This window comes from Grammomys surdaster, unplaced genomic scaffold, assembly GCF_004785775.1.
Source record: "Grammomys surdaster isolate TR1022 unplaced genomic scaffold, NIH_TR_1.0 201, whole genome shotgun sequence".
Lineage (NCBI taxonomy): Eukaryota > Metazoa > Chordata > Mammalia > Rodentia > Muridae > Grammomys > Grammomys surdaster.
In genome coordinates this window covers 8,975,137-8,995,289 of record NW_021604646.1, presented here as the reverse complement: position 1 = coordinate 8,995,289, position 20,153 = coordinate 8,975,137, and the positions used below count along the sequence as shown (strand labels likewise).

The window sequence follows — 20,153 nt, the reverse complement described above, 5'->3', positions numbered from 1 at the left end:
GTGGTAATTTATAAACAACAAGGAAGACCAGTGTCTTTTATTTTTAATGAAAAAGTAAATACTCATTTTAAATTTCAGTAACAATTTCAGGGGGGGAGATAAATTCATACACTAACTTTATGCACAAAAACAAGTTAAACTCTGAAACAGTAATATATTTTAAGAGTCTTACTGTCTCATACAAATCAGCAGCAATACTACTGATGTCCAATGAAGGAGACTTTCAGCTGGAATGCTTGGTCTTTCGTTGTATTCGTTAGCATGGTTTCATCCTTAGCAGCCTGGACTCACCAGGATGTGACTGGAGGCCAACCAGCCTCCATGTCTAGATGAAAACCTTTTGCAGGAGCTTCCTTCCTCTCCCCTGTCTCTTAGGAAGGAGCAGTCCCCACGCGCATGATTCTGAAGAGCGTGTTGATGTTGTTGCTTCGAATCGCATCCCGACAAGCACTGATCACCTGGTTCTTAGGCTTTCCAACTGTATGAGATAAGACATCAAGTCAGTGCATCCCAAAAGATGATTAAAAGGGAAATTAGGGATTAAAAGCCAAGCCAGGCTTGGTGGCACATGCCTTTAATCCCAGCACTCTGGAGGCAGGGGCAGGCAGATCTCTGAGTTCATGGCCAGTCTGGACTTCAGGATGAGTTCCAGGACAGCCAGGACTACACAGAGAAACCCTGTCTGGGAAAATATGAGGTTAGGGTAAGGACAGTTTGAAGACAGCATAAAACCAGAGTAGAAAAGAGTTACATATACAAATTTTGCTAACTTGCTACTTCCTAGAAAAGACAGAATTTATTACAGAACAAACTTAGAGATCATCCCAAGCCAGAATCAAAGTAGGTTTGTACAGATGACTCAGCTCACACTCCGAACCAAGAGAACTTGATCAAAGCAGCAGAATCAGCAGCATTTCCACTGCATTTCCACTTCCTGTAGGCCTATCCTGCTGTTCTCTTGCTACACTTGCCTCAGTAATTTTCTTTTCTTTTTCTTCCCTAACTTAAATTTATTTACTTCCTTTGGATTATAAACACTAAGTTTTCCTTTAGGACACTGCTTCTCAACCTTCCTAATGCTGCAACCCTGTAATACAGTTAATTCCTCATGTTGTGGTTACCCCCAACCATAAAATTGTTTCTTTGCCACTTCATTTTGCTACTGTTATGGATTGTAATTATCTGATATGTGACCTTCAAAGGGATCACAGCCCACAGGTTGCGGATGGCTGCTTTAGAAGCTACAAGATCTTAGAAAAGGAATTTAGGGCTTTATTACTTTTTTTGTTGTTTGTTTGTTTGTTTGTTTGTTTATTGGGACAGGGTTTCTTTATGTAGCCTTGACTGTCCTGGGACTCATTCTGTAGACCAGGCTGGCCTCGACTAACAGGAGAGCTGCTTGCTTCTACCTTTCAAGTGCTGGGATTTAAAGATGTATGCCACCATGCCCTGCAAGGCTTTATTTCTTTAAAAAACAAAACAAGTAAAACAAAAAAAATGAAACAAAAATCTGTCTGGAGAAAACTAAAGCCCTTGGTGTGAGGAGTAGACTCCAAGGCCAGCTCTAGAGAGCTGAAGGGAGGCTGCCTTAGGCTCCAGGGTGAGTTTTATAATGTATCCACAATCTTCCATGTTCTCACGCTTTCGGAATATCACTACAAATCAGGTCTGGGGACACGCTTACCGCGCAGACGGCCTGCTCTTTGGATTGCTTGGTTCACTGCCTTGAGGTTCCCTAGCAGTTCTGTGTGGTTGTTACAGCGAATCTTGTATCCATTTAGCAGATCTTTATTAAGGTCATAGAGCTCCAGATAACGATTCTTCATGGTTTTCCTGTGTCAATCAACAGAAACCTAGCATCAACACTCAACAGGCTTCCTGACACACACTGAAAAAGAAAGCAGCCAAGCATGGCACACAGTTCAAAGCCAGCCTGGGCCACTGGCGAAAGCCTGGGCTCAAATGAACAGAAGGGAGTAGGGAAGGAGAGAACATGATTTTAGTTGTAGTCTCCCTAATACAGACTAACTACTGAGGTTTGTTTTGCAAACATCCAAAAGTTTCCATCAAAATAGCCTCTTTTTTTTTCTCAGATAAATAGAAAAACAAATGAGCTTTTTGAGTAATTGGTCCATGATTTGTTTATATTTAGAAACTTAAAACCCTGGGCTGGTAGGCAGGGACAAGTTAGCAAGGCAGTAGCGATCTCTCCTCCAAGTTCCAAATTAGTAATTCATCAAATACAAAGGCCTATTTGTAAAATATTTCTAGAGAACATACTGAGCTTCCTATCATACAACACTTAATAAAGCGTGGGCCAGTGAGATGGCTTCAGTGGATAAGGGCGCATGCTACCAAACCTCATCATTTGAGTTGAATCCCCAGAACCCACACAATAGAAATTGTCCTCTGACCTCTAACACATGCACTCACGCCTCTGCCCATACAAAATAGAACAAATGTAAAAGAAAAATTTAAAACACAACAAAATATTCCTATACAACAATGAAAATTATTTAAGTAAAAAGGCTAAACTGAAACTCATGCCACGCTGAATACAAAATGGTAGTTTCTCTGCAACCCTGGCAATTTCTTAATACATATGCAGCTTTAGTTTTCTCTATACTTTTGTTTAAGGAAAAGAAAAAGCCCCTCTATGTTTCTACATCCTTACTCTATACCCCAGTAGTCCTATTCCAAGACAAGTAAAAATGCATGTCTGCAAAACCCGTTATAAAAATATAACCACCAAAGTTAGGGAACACATATCTACCAAGTGGTGAAGGGATAAACTGACCACCACACGTCTCTGTGTGGCATAGTATTCAGCAATAAACGGGGTGGGGGTGGGGGGAAGCAGAACCTGACCCATACAACAGCATGGATAAATCTCAAAGACATGATGGTAAGTGAAAAAAGGCCCAACTTAAACGGTTATTCGTGGCGTGACGGTATTAGGCAAGGGTAAAACTGCAGGGTAAGAGATGGTCCCTGGAGATGAGGTATCAACACAGAGGCTCAAAGGAATCAACATTCTGCATCTTGATTGTAGCAATAGCAACACTGTCAAAGAAGTTCTGAAAATTGTTTTCTGTGTGCATTTTACAAGCTATATGTCAACTATATTTACACAAATAAAAAACGTGCACAATTGTGTGTGAGAGTCTGCATGGGAAACACAAATGAGTCTGAGAACAACATGAAGGTTTGGAGACACTTTATTCCTCCGGGAGCCTCACACTGTGTGAAATCAAATGCTAAGGCCATCAACATCAGAGAAACAAAAGCTCAAGTGGAGACCCAGAAGTAGTTGGCCTTTGAAAGCAAAACCCTACTTCAATTTACAGTACACATCTGGAAACTCTATTTCTCTGTGTGGCCCTGGCTGTCTTGGAATTCACTTTGTAGACCAGGCTGACTGCCTCTGTCTCCTGGGATTAAAGGCATGCACTATCACACCTGGCCACATCAGGAAATTCTTTTATATTTTTGGTCTAGCCTTTAATGGTTGAGCCACTCTCCAGCCCTTCATCTGAAAATTCTTAAGTAGCATTTTATAAAATCAAGTGTTCATTAACACAGAAAACTATAGTTACAGAAAATGTAATGTAAAAGCTACTATTTATAATAGTAACATCTAGGCTCAAACTTACATGACAAAAATGACTGCAAGATGTTGCAGGATATTTGGTCCTTGAGATTGTCATTTATTGAAAAAACTTTCTTCTAATTGTGGTGCGGCTCAGCCTGAGCACATACCTTTAGTCCCTCTGGCTGGAATACAGACACACCCTTAGTACACCTTTAATCCCAAATAATAAAGGTAAAGTTAGTTTGTAGAAGGAAGTGCCCATGTTTGAAAGTGATGTCTAATTGAGAGGCAAAGTGATGAATCAGAAAAAGACTTGACAGAATAGGATATGTCTAACTCTCAGAAGAGCAGAGAGAAAAGAGAGGCTACTTAAGAGAACAGAGCAGAGAGGAAGCAAAAGGAGGCAGTTTTTCTGTGACAGTTGTACAGTGACAGGAAGCAGAAAGGTCAAACTAGAAACAGGTGAAGACAGAACAAGCCAGAGAATGAGAAGGAACCAAATATCAGATCAGGTTGCTAGAGTTAGTTGGAGGCTAAGCAGAGCAAAACATCAGAGGCTGAGAGAGAAACCAGGTTGAGTCCATCATCTTGGAGAGGAGTTTGAGGAGTTTAACAGCTGAGTTAAACCAGCCAACAAGAATTCAGAAAGAGCTAGAAAGGGTGAGCTTATTCAGTAGTAAGTCTCAGAGGATGAAAACATTCTAGGCCCAGGTAAGATTGTATGGAGGTTAGAAGCTTCCAGAACTAGGCCTAGGTTAGCAGATGGAAGCAGTAAACCTGGGAGACAACAATTACATCAGTTTTGTTGTTTTTTTCTTTTTGGGTTTTTTTGTTTGTTTATTTTTGAGACAGGGTTTCTCTTTGTAACCTTAGCTATCCTGGAACTCAGAGATCCGCCTGCCTCTGCTTCCCAAATGCTGGGGCCAAAGGTGTACGCCACCACAGCCTGGCACAAGAACAGTCTTTAAAGACTGAACAAAAATAAACCCTTAAAGTGGCTGATACCCAGATGAAGGAAGCTTCCCAGAACTGCTGAGAAGCAGACAGGACTGGAGCAAGTTTGAAGCCATCCATCTTGCACTCTTGGCTAACAGGACACCCTGTTAATCTCACTTCTAACACAATTAACAAATTTAACATGATGGCAACAAAATTAGTGTTACTTTTTCTCCAGAATTTGCTGGTAGCCCCCACACAGGAGGTCTGAAGCAGGAGGACTGTAAGTTTGAGGCTAGCCTCTCAAAACTATCCTAAAACAGACATAGTGTATAATCCAGCAGCCTACTCTGGCTTGCTGACCACAAGAACTGAAATCAGGGTCTTTACAAGATTAGGACTGCATGTGTACTGTAGCACTGTTCACAAAGCTAACACACACAAGTGAGGAAGCGCATAGGCACACAAAAGGAGAAACACAGCTTAGTAGACTGGTGTCTGCCAGGGGCTGGGGAGAGGAAAGCGGGGAGCTAACTGTTGGGGGCACAGAAGACCTTGCACTCACAGAGAAGCACTAAGAGAACCAGGAAAGTTAATCAGGCAGGGGAGTATCCTCAATGGAGGAGACAAAAATGCCTGCATTCCATCCAGAAAGCTGAGAGTGGATTTTGTTAATGACCTGGTGACCTTTTGCTGTCTGTGGAGGCAGACCTCCCCCCACCTTTTGCTATAGAGGCAGACCTCACCCAACTCCCCGGAATGATTATCCCAGACTCTTCCCTCTCTAGACCATTACCCATCCTTAGGGGAGATGTGACGTGTACGTTATGACCTGCTGACCTCGATGATATCTATTGGTCAGAGACCACACTACATTCTAGGCCTTTTAGATATAAAACCCACCTTCATGGTCACATGTACTTGGAAAAGGAGTTTCTATGTGGTCACGCCTTAACCCTTATTATACACTTGTGGACCGATGGGACTCATTGTTGCCCAAATTGTTTTCCCAAATTGTACTATGTGTCAAATATGCTGACAATGGACTGCATTAGACTCCCCGAGGTCTGATCCAGGTTGATGAAGTCAACCTGCACCAGGTTTTCATTCTTGTCTTCTCTCTGCCTCCAGGGACACCCCTCAACCAATCAGTACACACTTCCCAAACCAGACAGGTTTGTTGCCTTTCAAACTAAGTAAGTGGAAACAGTCTGGACACGGGCGTTGAGTACTCTTTCAGTCTGTGACACGTTTATAAGCTTTCTCTGTGTCCTTCATGTTGTGGTCATCCACAACTCACCGCCCTACTGATCTTGTAACACGTCCGTCACACTGTTGATGTCACTTTGGATTTCCATTGGGGGATTTGCTATGATTTTGATATGGCTTAAGCGTGCCCTCCAAAGGTCCTCCGTTGTTAATATTAAGTAGTAGGCCCCTTAAGCAGTATAGTACAAGGTCACTAAGGATGCTGCCGTTGGAAGGGATTAAGACAGATCTCATTGGATCCTAGTTAGTTTTCTCAAGAGAACTGCTGTAAAAGAAAAAGGTGAGTCTGTCTAGCTTCCAGTGTTGCTACACAATTTCTTGCTCTTGCATGCGCTCCTGCCATGACGCCACCCACCATGGGATCATGCCATTAGGAGGGCCCTCACCAGAACCAGTGCAGCATTATTTGAACTATGAACTTCCAAAAGCTAAAGAGACAACTCTTTTTTATGCATTATTCAGTCTTAGGCATTTTGTTGTAGCAATGGGAAGCTAATTAATACAGGGTTTTTATACACAATGTCTTTATGAATGTTGTGTAAATATGTAAAACGAGCAGAAATTTCTCTAAGCCTTACACTACAAACTGCTGGTTTGCAATACATTTTCAGCTTTACTAATAATGCTAACTTATTTTCTGAGATAACTGAATTAATTTGGACTCTGCCAAGCAGCATCTGAGAGTTCCTTCTCTTTACCACTCACTTGTTTGACTAGTCATTTATTCCAGCTCTGGTAAATACTCACATGACTGTCATCAGACGAGCATCCTCCGCTCTGACCAGCAAACTTCGGATGAGGTTAGAATTATCAGCCATGTCGGCACTGAGCTTTTGATGCACTGAGTGATACTCATCCACCTCGAGACCAAGAACACTCAAGTTAACAAGGCTTCACAAACCTCCCCACAGCCAGGAAGCCTGAGGACACTGCCTGCCACATACAGAGCTCTCGTCCTCCCTGCTCAGTATTACCACCTTCATTACCTCTACATTCCATCTCCTTTAAACAAATGGTCTACACTGCCTTCGGTGATGATGCCCCAGGTTAGACTTTCCTATGTCAGCAACAAGGGTCTGAGCAACATACATAGTAAGGTTTTAGTGATTCATAGTGATTCATGGTGAGATTTTGGTTTCTCTGCAGTTTTTTCCTCAGGAGGGGGCAGTATAACACTGAGTACAAACCTTGGGCACCCCGCGGCTATAGCCCTGACCCCCAGAGTAGTGTTTTACACTACAGCCAATCTTAACCCTTATTTTTCTTTTTTGACTTGAAATTTGAGTTTTTGGAAAGCAATGAACTCAAGACCAACGTGGATGCAGCAGATTAGATAAACAGAAAGTCACAGTGTAATGTGTATGTGGAAGAGCATCCTCTGGAACCAGAAGAAGCAAGGGATGAAGAGGTGGCTTCGCTTTTACACACATCCTCTAAGGAACTCACACACCAATGTGCTCATCTAAGTTTTTACAAAATTCTTTAGAACATGATTGTCATATGGCACACACACATGCGTCTTTGCTCACTTTATAGGAGACATAATTCCAGCTCCGAGGCTACCATGGCTTACCTTCACCAGCACTTTTCGTAATTCCTCGAAGTAGACAGGGAAATCCGCTTCTACTTGAAGGTCTTCAATAGCAAAAAAGGACGCCATTGACTGGATGATATCACCAGCAAGATCAATATCATCGGTATTCACGGTGATCTGCCCAGGGGAAAACGGGCAAGTTTAGCATCCTCACAGATGGATGAGAGTCAGCGCCTGACTTTCTCCACGCTCTACACAATTCTTAAGAACATGTTTGTGTACAGTGATGAAGGCAGGATGCTTTTAGGAAATTTTAAACCATGGCCATTATTGCTTGTAGATGGCTAAAGGTCACTCCTGCAACCTTATAAACTAAATGCAATACTACACAGTTAAAATGATCTTGTGCCAAGTGTCATTCAAACCTAACCTCCCAAGTAGCCGGGACTATAGGTCACAACACTGCTCGTGGCCTTGTAACCAGGAGAAAAAAACAGCAAACGGCCAAGAGTAAAAACATGGTGTCCTTGAGAAGAGCTAAACATTTTTCTGTCTCATGGGAATGAGAAGCTGGAAGTTCCACAGTGAGAAGCTCACTCATTGATGGAAAGCTCAGTCAGGAACTCTGTCTGCCTCAGTTTCCCCAGTCTGCTGGATGCTGTGTACCTCATTTTGATGGTACTGCCTCGGTGTGCTCTCTGTCAGGGTACCCTAGCCATCTCTGCTAGATGCTGTAAATTCCTGTTTGATGACGTTCTGTTCTCTCGCTCTCCTGCCACTGACTTTTATTTTTGCTTGCTATATACTTAATAAACTTATTCAAAATAAATAAACGTGGCTATCATGGCTACAGCGGATCATTCTCCAGACTTACAGAACAGTGCCCTCTATGCTCCCAACCATCATGATCTTTTTATTATCATGATTTTCATTTTTACTTATTTATTTTGTTTTTGTTTTGTTGTTTTGAGACAAGGTACATAGCCCAGGCTTGAACTCAGAGATCTGTCTGCCTCTGCCTCCTGTGTGCCACACCACACACGGTTATTTTTAATTGCCAACGTGACACAATCTAGAATCAACCGTAAAGGAAGTTTAATGGTCTGGATTGGTGGGCCAGTAGGCATGCCTGTAAGGGGATTTTCTTAGTGCTGACATGGAAGACAACACCCTGATGGGCAGCGTCTCCTGAGCTGGGGCCTGGACTGAAGGTAATAGAGGAGCAGGTGGCACATACCTTAGTTCTTCCTCTCTGCTCCTTGACTGTGGATAGAAACATGGGCAGCTTCTGCCACTGTGACTTCTCCACTGTCACAGTCTAAGGCTAGAACTGTGACAAACATACATCCTGTCTCCTCTATATTGTTTCTGCAGAGTACTTTGTCATGGTAACAGGAAATGACATGAAGACACCAGGTCTCCTCAAATTATAGAAGGAAGGAATAAAAGCCCAGAACAAGGCCCCGCACTGCTGTTCCAGAGTGAACCCCAGTATCTGCACTGACATGGACACACTGGCTGGGAAGCTCGCTTCTATGATCTTGACAGTGTGAGTTACACTTTGCACGTGCATGGTCAAACAACATGGTAGATAGAACCCTATGCCCACAGCGTCATGTGTCATACATTATACGTCACCTCACCACTTGATTTCATTTTTATGTAGAGCTGGCCACCATTGCGTAAGGATGTGAAACAGACTTGAAACGGGGCATTCTGAATGTTACTGTCTTCTGGCAACAGAAAGTTCTGGTTGAGCCACGTGACCATCTTAAAAATAATAGAATGATATGTGCTTCAGTTTTTAAAGTTCAGTCATTGTGGAAAGAATTCCTTTCTCTGGTTTTACTACTTGGTTTTTGAAAGACATTAGACCCCACCAGGCCCCCTATACACACAGGCCAAATACATGCGCGTCACACTCCCCTTTCCCTCATCTCTGGTCTTCAACACTCATAGTTACACAGGTAACATAGTTACAGCCGGGCCCCAGCAGGCACAAGTCCCTCCTACTTAGACAATAATCTTACATGTGATGCACACAGGACTGAGGGGGCGCTACTTCTGTAGATGGGCAGGACTGTCTGCATAGGACTGATCCACTACCATGTAATCTTTTTTATTAAGTATACATGTGCCTACTACAATGGAGGTTTACCTGCAGTTTTGATGTTAATACTTTACAGTGGTTTGCAATCCTGCTTCAAGAAAGAAATCACCCATGAGGCTACCCAGAAGGGCCTGACTAGTGAGCTGGGAATCTATGTAGTTAAAACCTTCGAAAGAATTCGGAAGCCAGCCGGGCGGTGGTGGCGCACACCTTTAATCCCAGCACTTGGGAGGCAGAGACAGGCGTATTTCTGAGTTTGAGAGTTCGAGGCTGGCCTGGTCTATAGAGTGAGTTCCAGGACAGCCAGAGCTACACAGAGAAACCCTGTCTCGAAAAACCAAAAAAAAAAAAAAAAAGAGAGAGAGAGAGAGAAGAAAAATGGAGATGTTTAGGGTAGCAGCGTTCATTTATATTCCCAGTTCCTTGCAAGATGAAGGCAGAAGGATCGATCGCTTGAACCCAGGAATTCCTGACCAGCCTAGACTGCATAGTGAGAAGTCTCAAGGGGGGTGGATAGAAAAAGTAGGATTTAGAGATGGGGGAAATTTTGTTTTTTTTAGCTCAAGTGCTACCTTAACTAAATGCTTAATGATTTTGAGGCGCTCACAGCTAATGGGAGGGGAGTACTGCCTACGTCATAAGGAGCCCTAGGAACTGCCATGACTGGTGTAAATGCTTTTCGTAGCTCAACACCGATGGCAGTGCACTATACCTCTGGTTGAGCTTCAGAACTCTTCTTTTCTTAGTAAGACTCTATTTGTTTGGCTTCTCTGTGTTACACCCTGAGCCCTCCTTTCCCTATCCTTCCAGGGAGGTTCAGGAAGAGGAACCTGCAGGGCACATGAGACATGGGAAAGAGCGGTGGGAGCTGGAGGTGGAGACAGCTGCTTCACATTTCGAAGAGGATGAGAGAGGCCACCATTAGGCAAGAGAGCCCCATGGTCTCTGAGAGGGCAGAGCCAAGAGTCAAACAGTTGTTGCTTCAGAGAGTGTTCCTAGCATAGCCAGTGATGATGCTCCCCACATAGTCCCAGTCCCAGCTCCAGAGCCAGCCGTCCCAATGTATTTGGCTGCTGTGGTGATGTTCCTTGAAATGGTGCTGGTGTGGACGTGTCAGCTCAGGAGATGTGGCACTATTGAGCGGGGCCTTTCATCAGCCAGTGCTCTGGTTGGTGATTCAACACAACCAGATAGTAGTCGGCTCCTGACTAAGGAGCAGGTAGAGCAGAACTTGGAGCAGGCCTACATTTTCAGAGTGAGGAACGGCAGGAGGGCTGTGTGTTAGTCCAGGGCAGAGAAGACAGGGTGGGACGCTGGCTTCTGAATTCTTTTTTTTTTTTTTTTTCAAGACAGGGTTTCTCTGTGTAGCCCTGGCTGTCCTGGAACTCACTCTGTAGACCAGGCTGGCCTCGAACTCAGAAATCCGCCTGCCTCTGCCTCCCAAGTGCTGGGATTAAAGGCATGCGCCACCACAGCCCGTCCCATTTCTCTTCTCTTAAAACACGGAAGCAAGACAACTATACTAATATCATAACAAAAGAAAGAAGAGAATTAAGAACAGTAAGAATTCAATTGTAACTAAGGATTACTTAGAACAATGTGTGTGTGTGTGTGTGTGTGTGTGTGTGTGTGTGTTTCAAAATTCAGAGAAGAAAAATTTCAGCAAATTTTTTGAGTTCTGGAATTTCTGATGTAGCCCAAGCTATTCGCAAACTCATGACCCTCTTGCCCCTGGAGTTCTGGAATTACAGTCAGGCCTATGCCACCATGCCTAAAAACAGTAATGTGTCACGGTAAGTTACTAGCCAGAGCCAGCAAGATGACTCAGTCAGCAAACCATGTCAGTATACTGACACGGAGGAAGAGAGGACCAACCGCCAAACCTTGTCCTCTGACCTTCACACTCACACCATGGCATACACACATACAACCATAAACAGACACAAACACACAGCCCAAACATGCATGCATTAATAAGAAATTGAGCGAAGTTTAGAAGTTTCTAAGCAAATTCCATACTACATGGTTCATAATGTTTGCCGCTACCAGCATGATACTGGTATTTCTTCTACACAGAACCAACTAACGGATTTTAAAGGTGCACACTATAAACTGAAAGCAAAGAACACACAACTCACCCTCTGTGCCCGCTCCGCAACGATGAAGTTCACGTAGCTGACAGGCTCGCTAGCTGTGTCTGGGCTTGTCAATGCATACATGGTGAATCGGGGCAGCTGTCTTGTCAGTTCAAACACATGGAACTGGGTGCTACGGCCAACCAATGAACACACAGAAGTGTTCAGTATGGTGTTAATCTGCACTCCCCAGCCCCTGCTTTTTAAGGCAGGATCTCATGTAGCCCAGGCTGGCCTTGAACTCCTGGTCCTCCTGCCTTTGCCTCCCAAGATTACAGGGACCACTGTGCCTGGCTTGGTACAATGCTATTTCATGGTGAGGGCCCAGGAAAGAAAAAAAAAAAACTCATTACTGAGTCAACACCAACAGATGTCTAAGAGTTACACTGAAGAAAGAGGAGAAAGCTTGAGGGTTAAAGTTCTGTAGCAGGATAGTGAGTCTGCGATCTGGGAATAATATAAGCTGTCCACCCTGACACACACACAGGCACCAGGGCTTTACCACACCCTGAACGAATATAAAAAGCCTTTGGTTTGTATTGTTCAGCAGATTTTGGTGTTTTTACAAAACAGAGTTTCACTAAGGTGCTCAGTATGGTCTTCAACTCTCTTGTAGTCCAGACTGGCCTGGAACTTCTGATCTTCCTGCTTCAGCCTGACTGGTGGGATCACAGGCCTGTACCAGCATGTCCAGCATCAAAAGGCCTTTATCTACATCAAGTGCAGTGAGGTTTCCCACCAGCTTCAGTACTGCACCTCATCTAAGCATCTCCCACCCCTTAGAGTGTCAGTGACCAGACTATAATTAAATAATTATCCAACTGTTCTTTCACTGTGGTGCTGATGTTCCAATCCAGGAGCTCGAGCATGCTAAGTATGAATCCTCCTGCTGAGCCTCACCAAAAGCTCAAACATGCTGTTAACGTTTTTGTGTCCCTGAGATTGCCTGATTAAAACTTAAAAACAACCGCCTTAAACTTACATGCCTCTATTTTCATTGGAAGGAATTTAAATTAAGGAAATGAAAGGTCATAGGAAAACCTTGACTAGCAAGCAGATCCTTCAGTGACCTCTCTGGTCTGACAAGAGGGCAACTGTAATAGCAAACCCCTGTCTCTATGGAATTGACCTGTGACAGAAAGGTTCACCTGCTTCTGTAACCCACGAAGGTTTTCAAGTGCAGATCCACAGGGACATCTTTGGGGGGAGTAATGGGTACCCGGATGGAGCTGGAAAGGTTGTGATTGCTGGGGTGGACCACATGGCTTTCCCCCACAAAAATCCCCTCTGCAAAAATTAGTACTGCCCGGATGATAGTATCTGTAAGGGGAAGGAAAACAACATTTTAGGACTACTCCAAGATAGCATGGGTGCCTGCCAGTACCAGCTGTATGTAGTGTCTTACCATTGGAAGTGGAAATTCGCAATTCCGCGTGCGCATCTTGTACGTCATTCCCCAGACTGACTGAGAGGGCTGTGTGGAGCTTGGTATTGGCTGGGATTATGCCTTTCTGCCCATCCGCCTCATTCAGGGGACTGCTCAGTTCTGTCTGCAAGACACCTCCTAACTTCAGCTCAGTCACTCAGTGAGCTAAGTCCAAGTTAAATAATACGGCTATGCAGCTTCAGCACAGGACAGACTGCCCACCCCTCTCACTCTTTACAACTCTGAATCCCACGCAACTTGTCTGCGCTCCCTTGTTGTAATTGGTCCTGTGAGCTGTACCCACTCCTGTCTCCATCTGTGGTCCTCCATACCTCTTTATCCCCTTTACAAATGCTTGTGTCTATCTGTCCTTCCATCTATTTGTCTATCTATCTCTAGCTCTCCTTTTATTTATTTATTTTTGTTGTTGTTGTTGTTGTTGTTGTTTTTCGAGACAGGGTTTCTCTGTGTATCCCTGGCTGTCCTGGAACTCACTCTGTAGACCAGGCTGGCCTCGAACTCAGAAATCCGCCTGCCTCTGCCTCCCAAGTGCTGGGATTAAAGCCGTGCACCACCACTGCCTGGCTCTAGCTCTCCTTTTAAAAATATTTTATACTCATTTTTAATTAAGTGAATATGTGTGGGGCAGGGGAGGGTTGTGCATGTATGTGTGTGATGCCTGGTGAGTCCAGAGAGGGTGCAGAGTTTCCTAAGGTCACAGGCCACTGTGAGCTGCCTGTGGGTGCTAGGACCCAAACATGTGTCCTCTGCAAGCTCAGTGTACACCCCTAACTGCTAGGGCATCTCTCCAGAACTTCTCTCTCCTTTTTCTGAGACAAGCTCTGGCTATATAATGTGGGCTAGAATGCAGAAGCCTCCTCTTAGCCCAAGTACTGGGGTGACACTGTATACCACCACACCCAGTTTTCATGCCTCCCTGAGTCCTGGGGTGACATTGGCTACTACCATCACACCCAACTCTCACGGCTCTTCATTCTAGCAGTGGCCAAAAAGCAGAAGGAACCTGCATTTCTGTGGGTGGTCAGGAAGGCCCAGCCCCCCCAGCCAGCACTGACTCCAGCACTGTCCCACACTCGCAGAGAGCATCCTGGCTAGCCCCACATTTTAGACTCCAGAACAAGAGCGCACCTTGGTGTTCTCATAGTTGCGAAGTTCTAGTAACAGATTCTGTTTTTTCTGACTCAGCTCTCTGATCAGGTCCTGCTCCACACTTGTGTCCAGGAGGTTCCCCTTCATCTCAGCTGTGCCTGGCAGGTAGCCTCGGACTGAACAGATGACAAGACCCTAAGCAGAGCTATACACTTCTAGTTTAGACCATCGATGACCTGCCCAGATAAACCAAACTTCTATAGCCTCATCCTCTTGACTAACGTGAATTTCTTAGAAAAGCTTAATAAAATACTGCAGAATTCATTTCCAGGCATTTTTAACCTGATGAGATTGAAATGTGGATTGCTTAAGGGTTTCTCTTATCCCAATTTACTTTCCCCATCCACTGAGCAGCAGATTAACTGTACGTGGCCATCCATCCGGTAATCTCCCTCTACCACACCAGCAATAGCGGAAGAGAAGTTGTCTTTAAATATGACCTCTCCAGTCCGGTCACTGCGAGCATCAACCTGAAAATGAAACCGTAACACAAAAGTCACTTCTACCACAGTTTAAAAACAACAGCAACAAAAACGTCAAGATAAATATTAGCTTTAAAAGTTACTTAGTCCATGGGGCTGGAGGGATCGCTCAGCAGTTAAGAACACTGACTGCTCTTCCAGAGGACTAGTTCAGTTCCCAGCAACCACATGGTGGCTCACACCTGTCTGTAACTCCAGTTCCAGGCGATCTGACACCCTCCCACAGATCTACATGCAGGCAAAACCAACGCACATAAAATAAAAATTAATTTTTTAAAAGTTATTAGTCTAAAACCAGGTGAAACGGTGCATGCTTTAATCCCAGCACTCCAGAGGCAGGAGGATCTCTCTGAGTTGAGGCTACTGTGGTCTACATGAAGAGCTCCAGGATGCAAGGGCTACACAGACCCTGATTCAAAACCAAAAAAGTTACTTAGTCCAGCCAGGTGTAGTGACACACACCTATAATCCTAGCACTTAGGAGGATTGGTGCAGGGTCATCCTCAGTTACATATTATGTTTGAAACCAGCCTGGGCTACACAAGGCCTTGTCATTCGGACACATACACACACACACACACACACAGAGGGGGGGGGAACATGTACATACATGCATGCACACGCACAATTAGTTTCTTTTTAAGAGGACACCATGAAACCTGTGGCTGTAGGGCCACAGGGATCTAGAGGTCCTCAAAATAGATGTCCTTCCCTCTTTTTCAGAGAAGCTGTCTCTCCCACAGTGTTCCTTGTGAAAAACTAGGTCTGCTGAGGGACGGTCATAAAGTACACACAGCACATGATCAAAGGAATGTGCTCCAAGGCCCATGTGCCAAGGCCCAGAGTCCACCCTGCACATACCATGTATGCGATCTTATGCTAGAGTTTTAAGTTTCTGTTCATGGTTTCATGTGGAGATTAATAACTAGTACAAGAGTAAAAACAGTGCCCACACCTCACAGGGCGTATGAAGTCCTGAAAGTGTTAACACTATAAAGTGGTTTAAATACACACAAGTGTATAATAGACATCAGCTCTAGACGCTGGATGTATGTCCAACTCCAGCAATCAAGAAGCTAAGGCAGGAGGTCTACCTTAAGTTCAAGGCCAGCTAAGGCCCCACAGTGAGTCTGAGGCGAGCCTTGGCTAGGTAACAAGGCTCTGTCTCAAAACAAAAGGTTTGTATACAAATTACATCTTTATGGATTGGCAAAATGGCTCGGTAAGAGGCACTAGGCCTGATGAGTTTGAGCCGCAGGCTCTACATGGTAGAAGGAGTGAACTGATTCCTTCATGCTGCCCTCTGACCTCCACACATGTGCCATGGCACACCTGCCACTCCCCATAAATAAATACATGTCATTTCTTTTAAGCATTACTATTATGACTTATACACATGTAAAATCTATTTACCTAACATTTAAACAACTATCCAAATCTTCTACCATACAGTAACTTTTTCTTTCTTTTTCCTTTGAGAGAGTTTTACTGTGGCCCTGGCTGTCCTAGAACTCTCTCAGTAGATCAGCCTGGCATTGAGCTCACACAGATCTTCCTGCCTCTCTGCCTTCCCAGTGCAGGGATTAAAAGCAAGTGCCATCACGCACAGCAACGATACAACCTTTCCTAATGACCTTATCCTCTCCTCATAAAAACTACTTGGATGTCTCAGGGCTCTTCCATAAACAGATGGCTGATCACTTGCAAAGACGTCTCAAGAACAATACTGAAAGGCATTCCCTTGGATGACTGGTGCAGGCAAGGACACATGTGTTACCCAAAGGCCCTCCACAGAAACTCTGGCCAGGCAGGCAATGGGAATCATTATCTTTATCTTTTTAACCCAAATACACAGGCTCCCAGCCCACCACTCTCTGGGGCACATCCCACTCAATAATTCAACCATGTTACTTATGTCAACATCACATCCACCTTAAGGTGATGACTCCTAGAGCCTATGGAGACTGAATGGCCTTTACCAGAGCTCTCGAACATTAACCCTCCCCTGTGACTCAGGCTGACTTCCTGTTTCTTCACAGAGAAACCCATGACGTAGCTCCCTCCTGAGCTTCCACAACGTCTGGGAACCAAGACTGTTCCTTTGCTAACCATGCAGGACTGTAAACTTATTTCTGTGAACATACTACACTTTGGCTTATCCAATAAGGAAGGAGGAGATGGCGCCCCAACTCAGCGAGTAACAGACTTCGACACAGCTAATGGGCTAGGAGCCTTTATTTAGTAACTCTACGTGGATGTGCACAATCAGGTGTGTGCATTTTCCTTTTCTTTGCTGTTTCTGTTAAGAACAGATAACTGCATCACTTTCTTAATGGCTCTACACTTTTGAACAGACTAGGTAATAATAAAAAAAAAATCCCCGGTTTGAAAGCATTTATTATAAAACAGTAGGTCCAGTCATCTGAAGGTATCTTTTCTTCCTTGCCTTTGTGAAGCTGTCTCATTCTATAGCCCAGGCTGGCCTTGAACTCAGCATCTTCCTTCCTCTACCTCTTAACCTCTGAGCCATCTCTCCAGCCTCTTCCTCCACCTCTTAAATGCAGGAATTAAAAGCATATATACCACCACGCCTCTCTTGATAGTAACTCCAAATTCCTGACTCAACCATATTAATTTCTGTTCCCCAAGAATGTGGTCTGCTAGGATCTGAATGCTTGCCTCTCCCTGAAATGTGTACACTGGAACTCTACCACAAGCATAGTACCATTGGAAGGTGACCATGTATGGGATTAGTGCTCATATAAGATACCCCCAAAGCCAGGTATGGGGATGTATACCTAGGATCCTAACAGCTGAGAGGTGGTTTTGAAGGAAGTGTGGGTTGTACTATTTCATAAGCCAATAATAGGACCATACCTCAAAACAGAAAAATAAATAGTATTTTTAAAAACACTCCCTACCCTGGGAGATGCCTAGGCCCCTCCTGCTGTGTGAGGTCAGAGTGAGAAGACAGCGGCTCATTAGGAAGCAGCCTCCCAGACACCAAATCCACTACATCTGATGTCAGAGGCCCCAGCCCCAGCCCAATAGGAAATAAACTCCAACGGCTTACAAGTACCCAGGCCATGTTACTTGTTACCACAACCTAACTGAACATATATCATCAGTGAATAAACTTTCAAATTCTTAATAAGTAATGATGACGTATTCCTCTCTTACAACATTTACTACCTGTGGCAAGGACAAAACCAAACAGACAAGTCAGAGCCAACCTAACAACTTTTCAGCATGTGCTTTTTAAATGGCATCGAAGGAAGGCCGAGGTGCTGGCCAAAGGTAAAGAAGAGAGCAGAAGAAAAGGCAGGAATTAGCCAATCTCCCAGGCAAGCCAACACTGACGGAGAAGGAAGTTACCACAGATGGTGTCCATGGAGATCAGACGCTAACAAGACAACCTTCACTTGCCAAAACACTAAGAGATTCTGACTTGAAGCTTAAAGAAGAAAGAAAGCAAAAGGATTTGACTTCAAAGTTACAGGTGGGAAACAGACACCTAACATGATTCTTCTGGTAATTCTACAAAAGAGCTATTCGCATAGCCTATTATTGAATTTTTTTTTTTTTTTTACTGGTCTATACCTACAATCAATCTGATGGATGGATTCTCATGCCTTCAAAGAGGAGACTGAGAAAGATTCTCTGGAGATTTTCTCCCAAGTATTATTTACAAGGCAGAAAGGACATATCTGCCTTAGAGCAGGAAGAGACAACGAGGAAAGACTGAGCTCAGTTTATATCTGAGTAGTGCAGCCAATACCATGAGCAGATGTTACTTTGAGTTACACAGACATTTCCTAACTTCAACTTACCTTCCCATTAGACCACCCGGTTATGAGTTCACATACTCCATCAGAGTTAATGTCGAAAGCATGAATGCTCATGGCATGGTTTTTGGACTGAAAAAGAATTCCAATAATCAGTACAGGAGTCTCTCCATGTTGGAAGTATACCCCCCCCCCAAAACAGCAGAGGTGTACTAACTTTAATTCTCCAGTACCGGGCCATTTTGTCATAAACTCCAACTGTGCCATTGGAAAGGGCATAACCAAACCGACTGCCATACATGGGACATAGAGAGGTGACTATCTGCCAAAAACAACACAGGAGACAATTACTCAGTAAGACTCAACTTCACATGCAACCTTGTAAAACCACATGTCTGTATCGAGGAACTCAGTCCTCCAGGAACGGCATGGCCATTGCTATCTTGAAATCCGAACAGCTGTGAGTTCCTCAGTTAAACTCGTTGGTTCACCAAGCCAGATTTGAGTGGCATGGTTTCCTAGGTCTGTCGCTGCCCTCTCTATCTTGGGTGAATAGAGATAGACTAACCGAGGAAAAGTCAAGTACCTCCTTACCACAGCTGTATTTAGATTTAAAAGCCCTTCTGAAACCAAGCTGCAGAGTTAAGGCCTCTGAGTGCAATGCTGACCTGCCTATTCCTAGGTCACCACTCTGCACCCTGGCCTGTGACTCAGCCTGAGCTCCCTCTGCTGGCCTAAGGTCACCACTCTGCAGCACCAGGTCCTACCTCTGTCTCTGTCATTTCTGCCACAATCTCATCTTCTTTAAAAACTCGAATGTCAAAATCTTCAGATCCAACAAGAAGCTGAAAAAGGAAGGGAGATCTCAGTGTCAAGAGTTTAATGTGGAAAACACAGCAAAGTTTCATGAATTAAAAAAAGAAAGAAAAAACACTCCTTTGCTACTTGCTACTTGGCTACACTACTTGCTACCCACAAGTTCCAGTCCCCTAGAAACCCAGTGTTCAAGGGGGTGGTAACGGATTTGGTCACCAGAGAAAAAGGGGCTCTAGGCAGTGCAGGACAGGATGAGATCCATCCCTGAGTGACAGAAACCCTGAAAGGCTGTACACCTCGGTAACCCATGAATGTGCCACCTGCCCAGGAGCACTCACTGTGCAACACAGACTGATCAATGACTTCTTTCTAGAAGTAAAATGCTGCCATTTTCCTGAGGTAAAACAGCATTGTGGGAGCACATGATGTATTACAATAATATCAGGAAAGCCAGGCTGAGAGCTTATTGGACCTCTTAGACTGGAGAAAGAGTGCAGCTCCCTGGACACCACAAGAGGTGGCCCTCTGAATTGTCATGCTCCTGACTGTTTGAGGGTCTTTAGCTTAATTTCATCCCGATATCGATTCGGTCTACTCAAACTGCCATCTGCCCGTCCGTCCATGAAGCCCTGGTCCTGACCTTCGCTGCTACAGCCTCCACTGCAGCTGCACTCTGATGCTATAGCCTGACTCCGCCAACAGGCAAGCACAGTGGGAGCAGCTGCTACAGAAGCATCAGACCTCAGCTCCCTGAGACTGACTGAGACTATTCGAAGCTGTTAGCGTCCCTGCCTCTCAGGCCTTTAACCCTCTGTAGCCACACTGTAACCTACATCTATGCATATGCAGTTATGTAAGTATATGTATGTGTACAGTACTATACACGTACAGTTACTTT

General features: G+C 44.4%; 1 protein-coding gene across 1 annotated transcript in view; it reads right to left on the bottom strand.

Moving 5' to 3' along the window:
- Positions 1 to 22: 22 nt before the first annotated feature.
- Positions 23 to 20,153, bottom strand: part of Bbs2 (Bardet-Biedl syndrome 2) — a 33,084-nt gene continuing 12,953 nt past the window's right edge. Inside the window, exons 5-17 of the mRNA XM_028770348.1 lie at positions 19,207 to 19,284; positions 18,657 to 18,761; positions 18,485 to 18,571; positions 14,507 to 14,642; positions 14,152 to 14,288; positions 12,982 to 13,126; positions 12,725 to 12,896; positions 11,580 to 11,709; positions 8,970 to 9,101; positions 7,371 to 7,508; positions 6,545 to 6,657; positions 1,685 to 1,833; positions 23 to 478 (exon numbers count right to left, since the gene is read on the bottom strand). Of these exons, the coding sequence (XP_028626181.1) occupies positions 372 to 478; positions 1,685 to 1,833; positions 6,545 to 6,657; positions 7,371 to 7,508; positions 8,970 to 9,101; positions 11,580 to 11,709; positions 12,725 to 12,896; positions 12,982 to 13,126; positions 14,152 to 14,288; positions 14,507 to 14,642; positions 18,485 to 18,571; positions 18,657 to 18,761; positions 19,207 to 19,284 (1,629 nt within the window). The 3' untranslated portion in view covers positions 23 to 371. The remainder of the gene's footprint in view (positions 479 to 1,684; positions 1,834 to 6,544; positions 6,658 to 7,370; positions 7,509 to 8,969; positions 9,102 to 11,579; positions 11,710 to 12,724; positions 12,897 to 12,981; positions 13,127 to 14,151; positions 14,289 to 14,506; positions 14,643 to 18,484; positions 18,572 to 18,656; positions 18,762 to 19,206; positions 19,285 to 20,153) is intronic.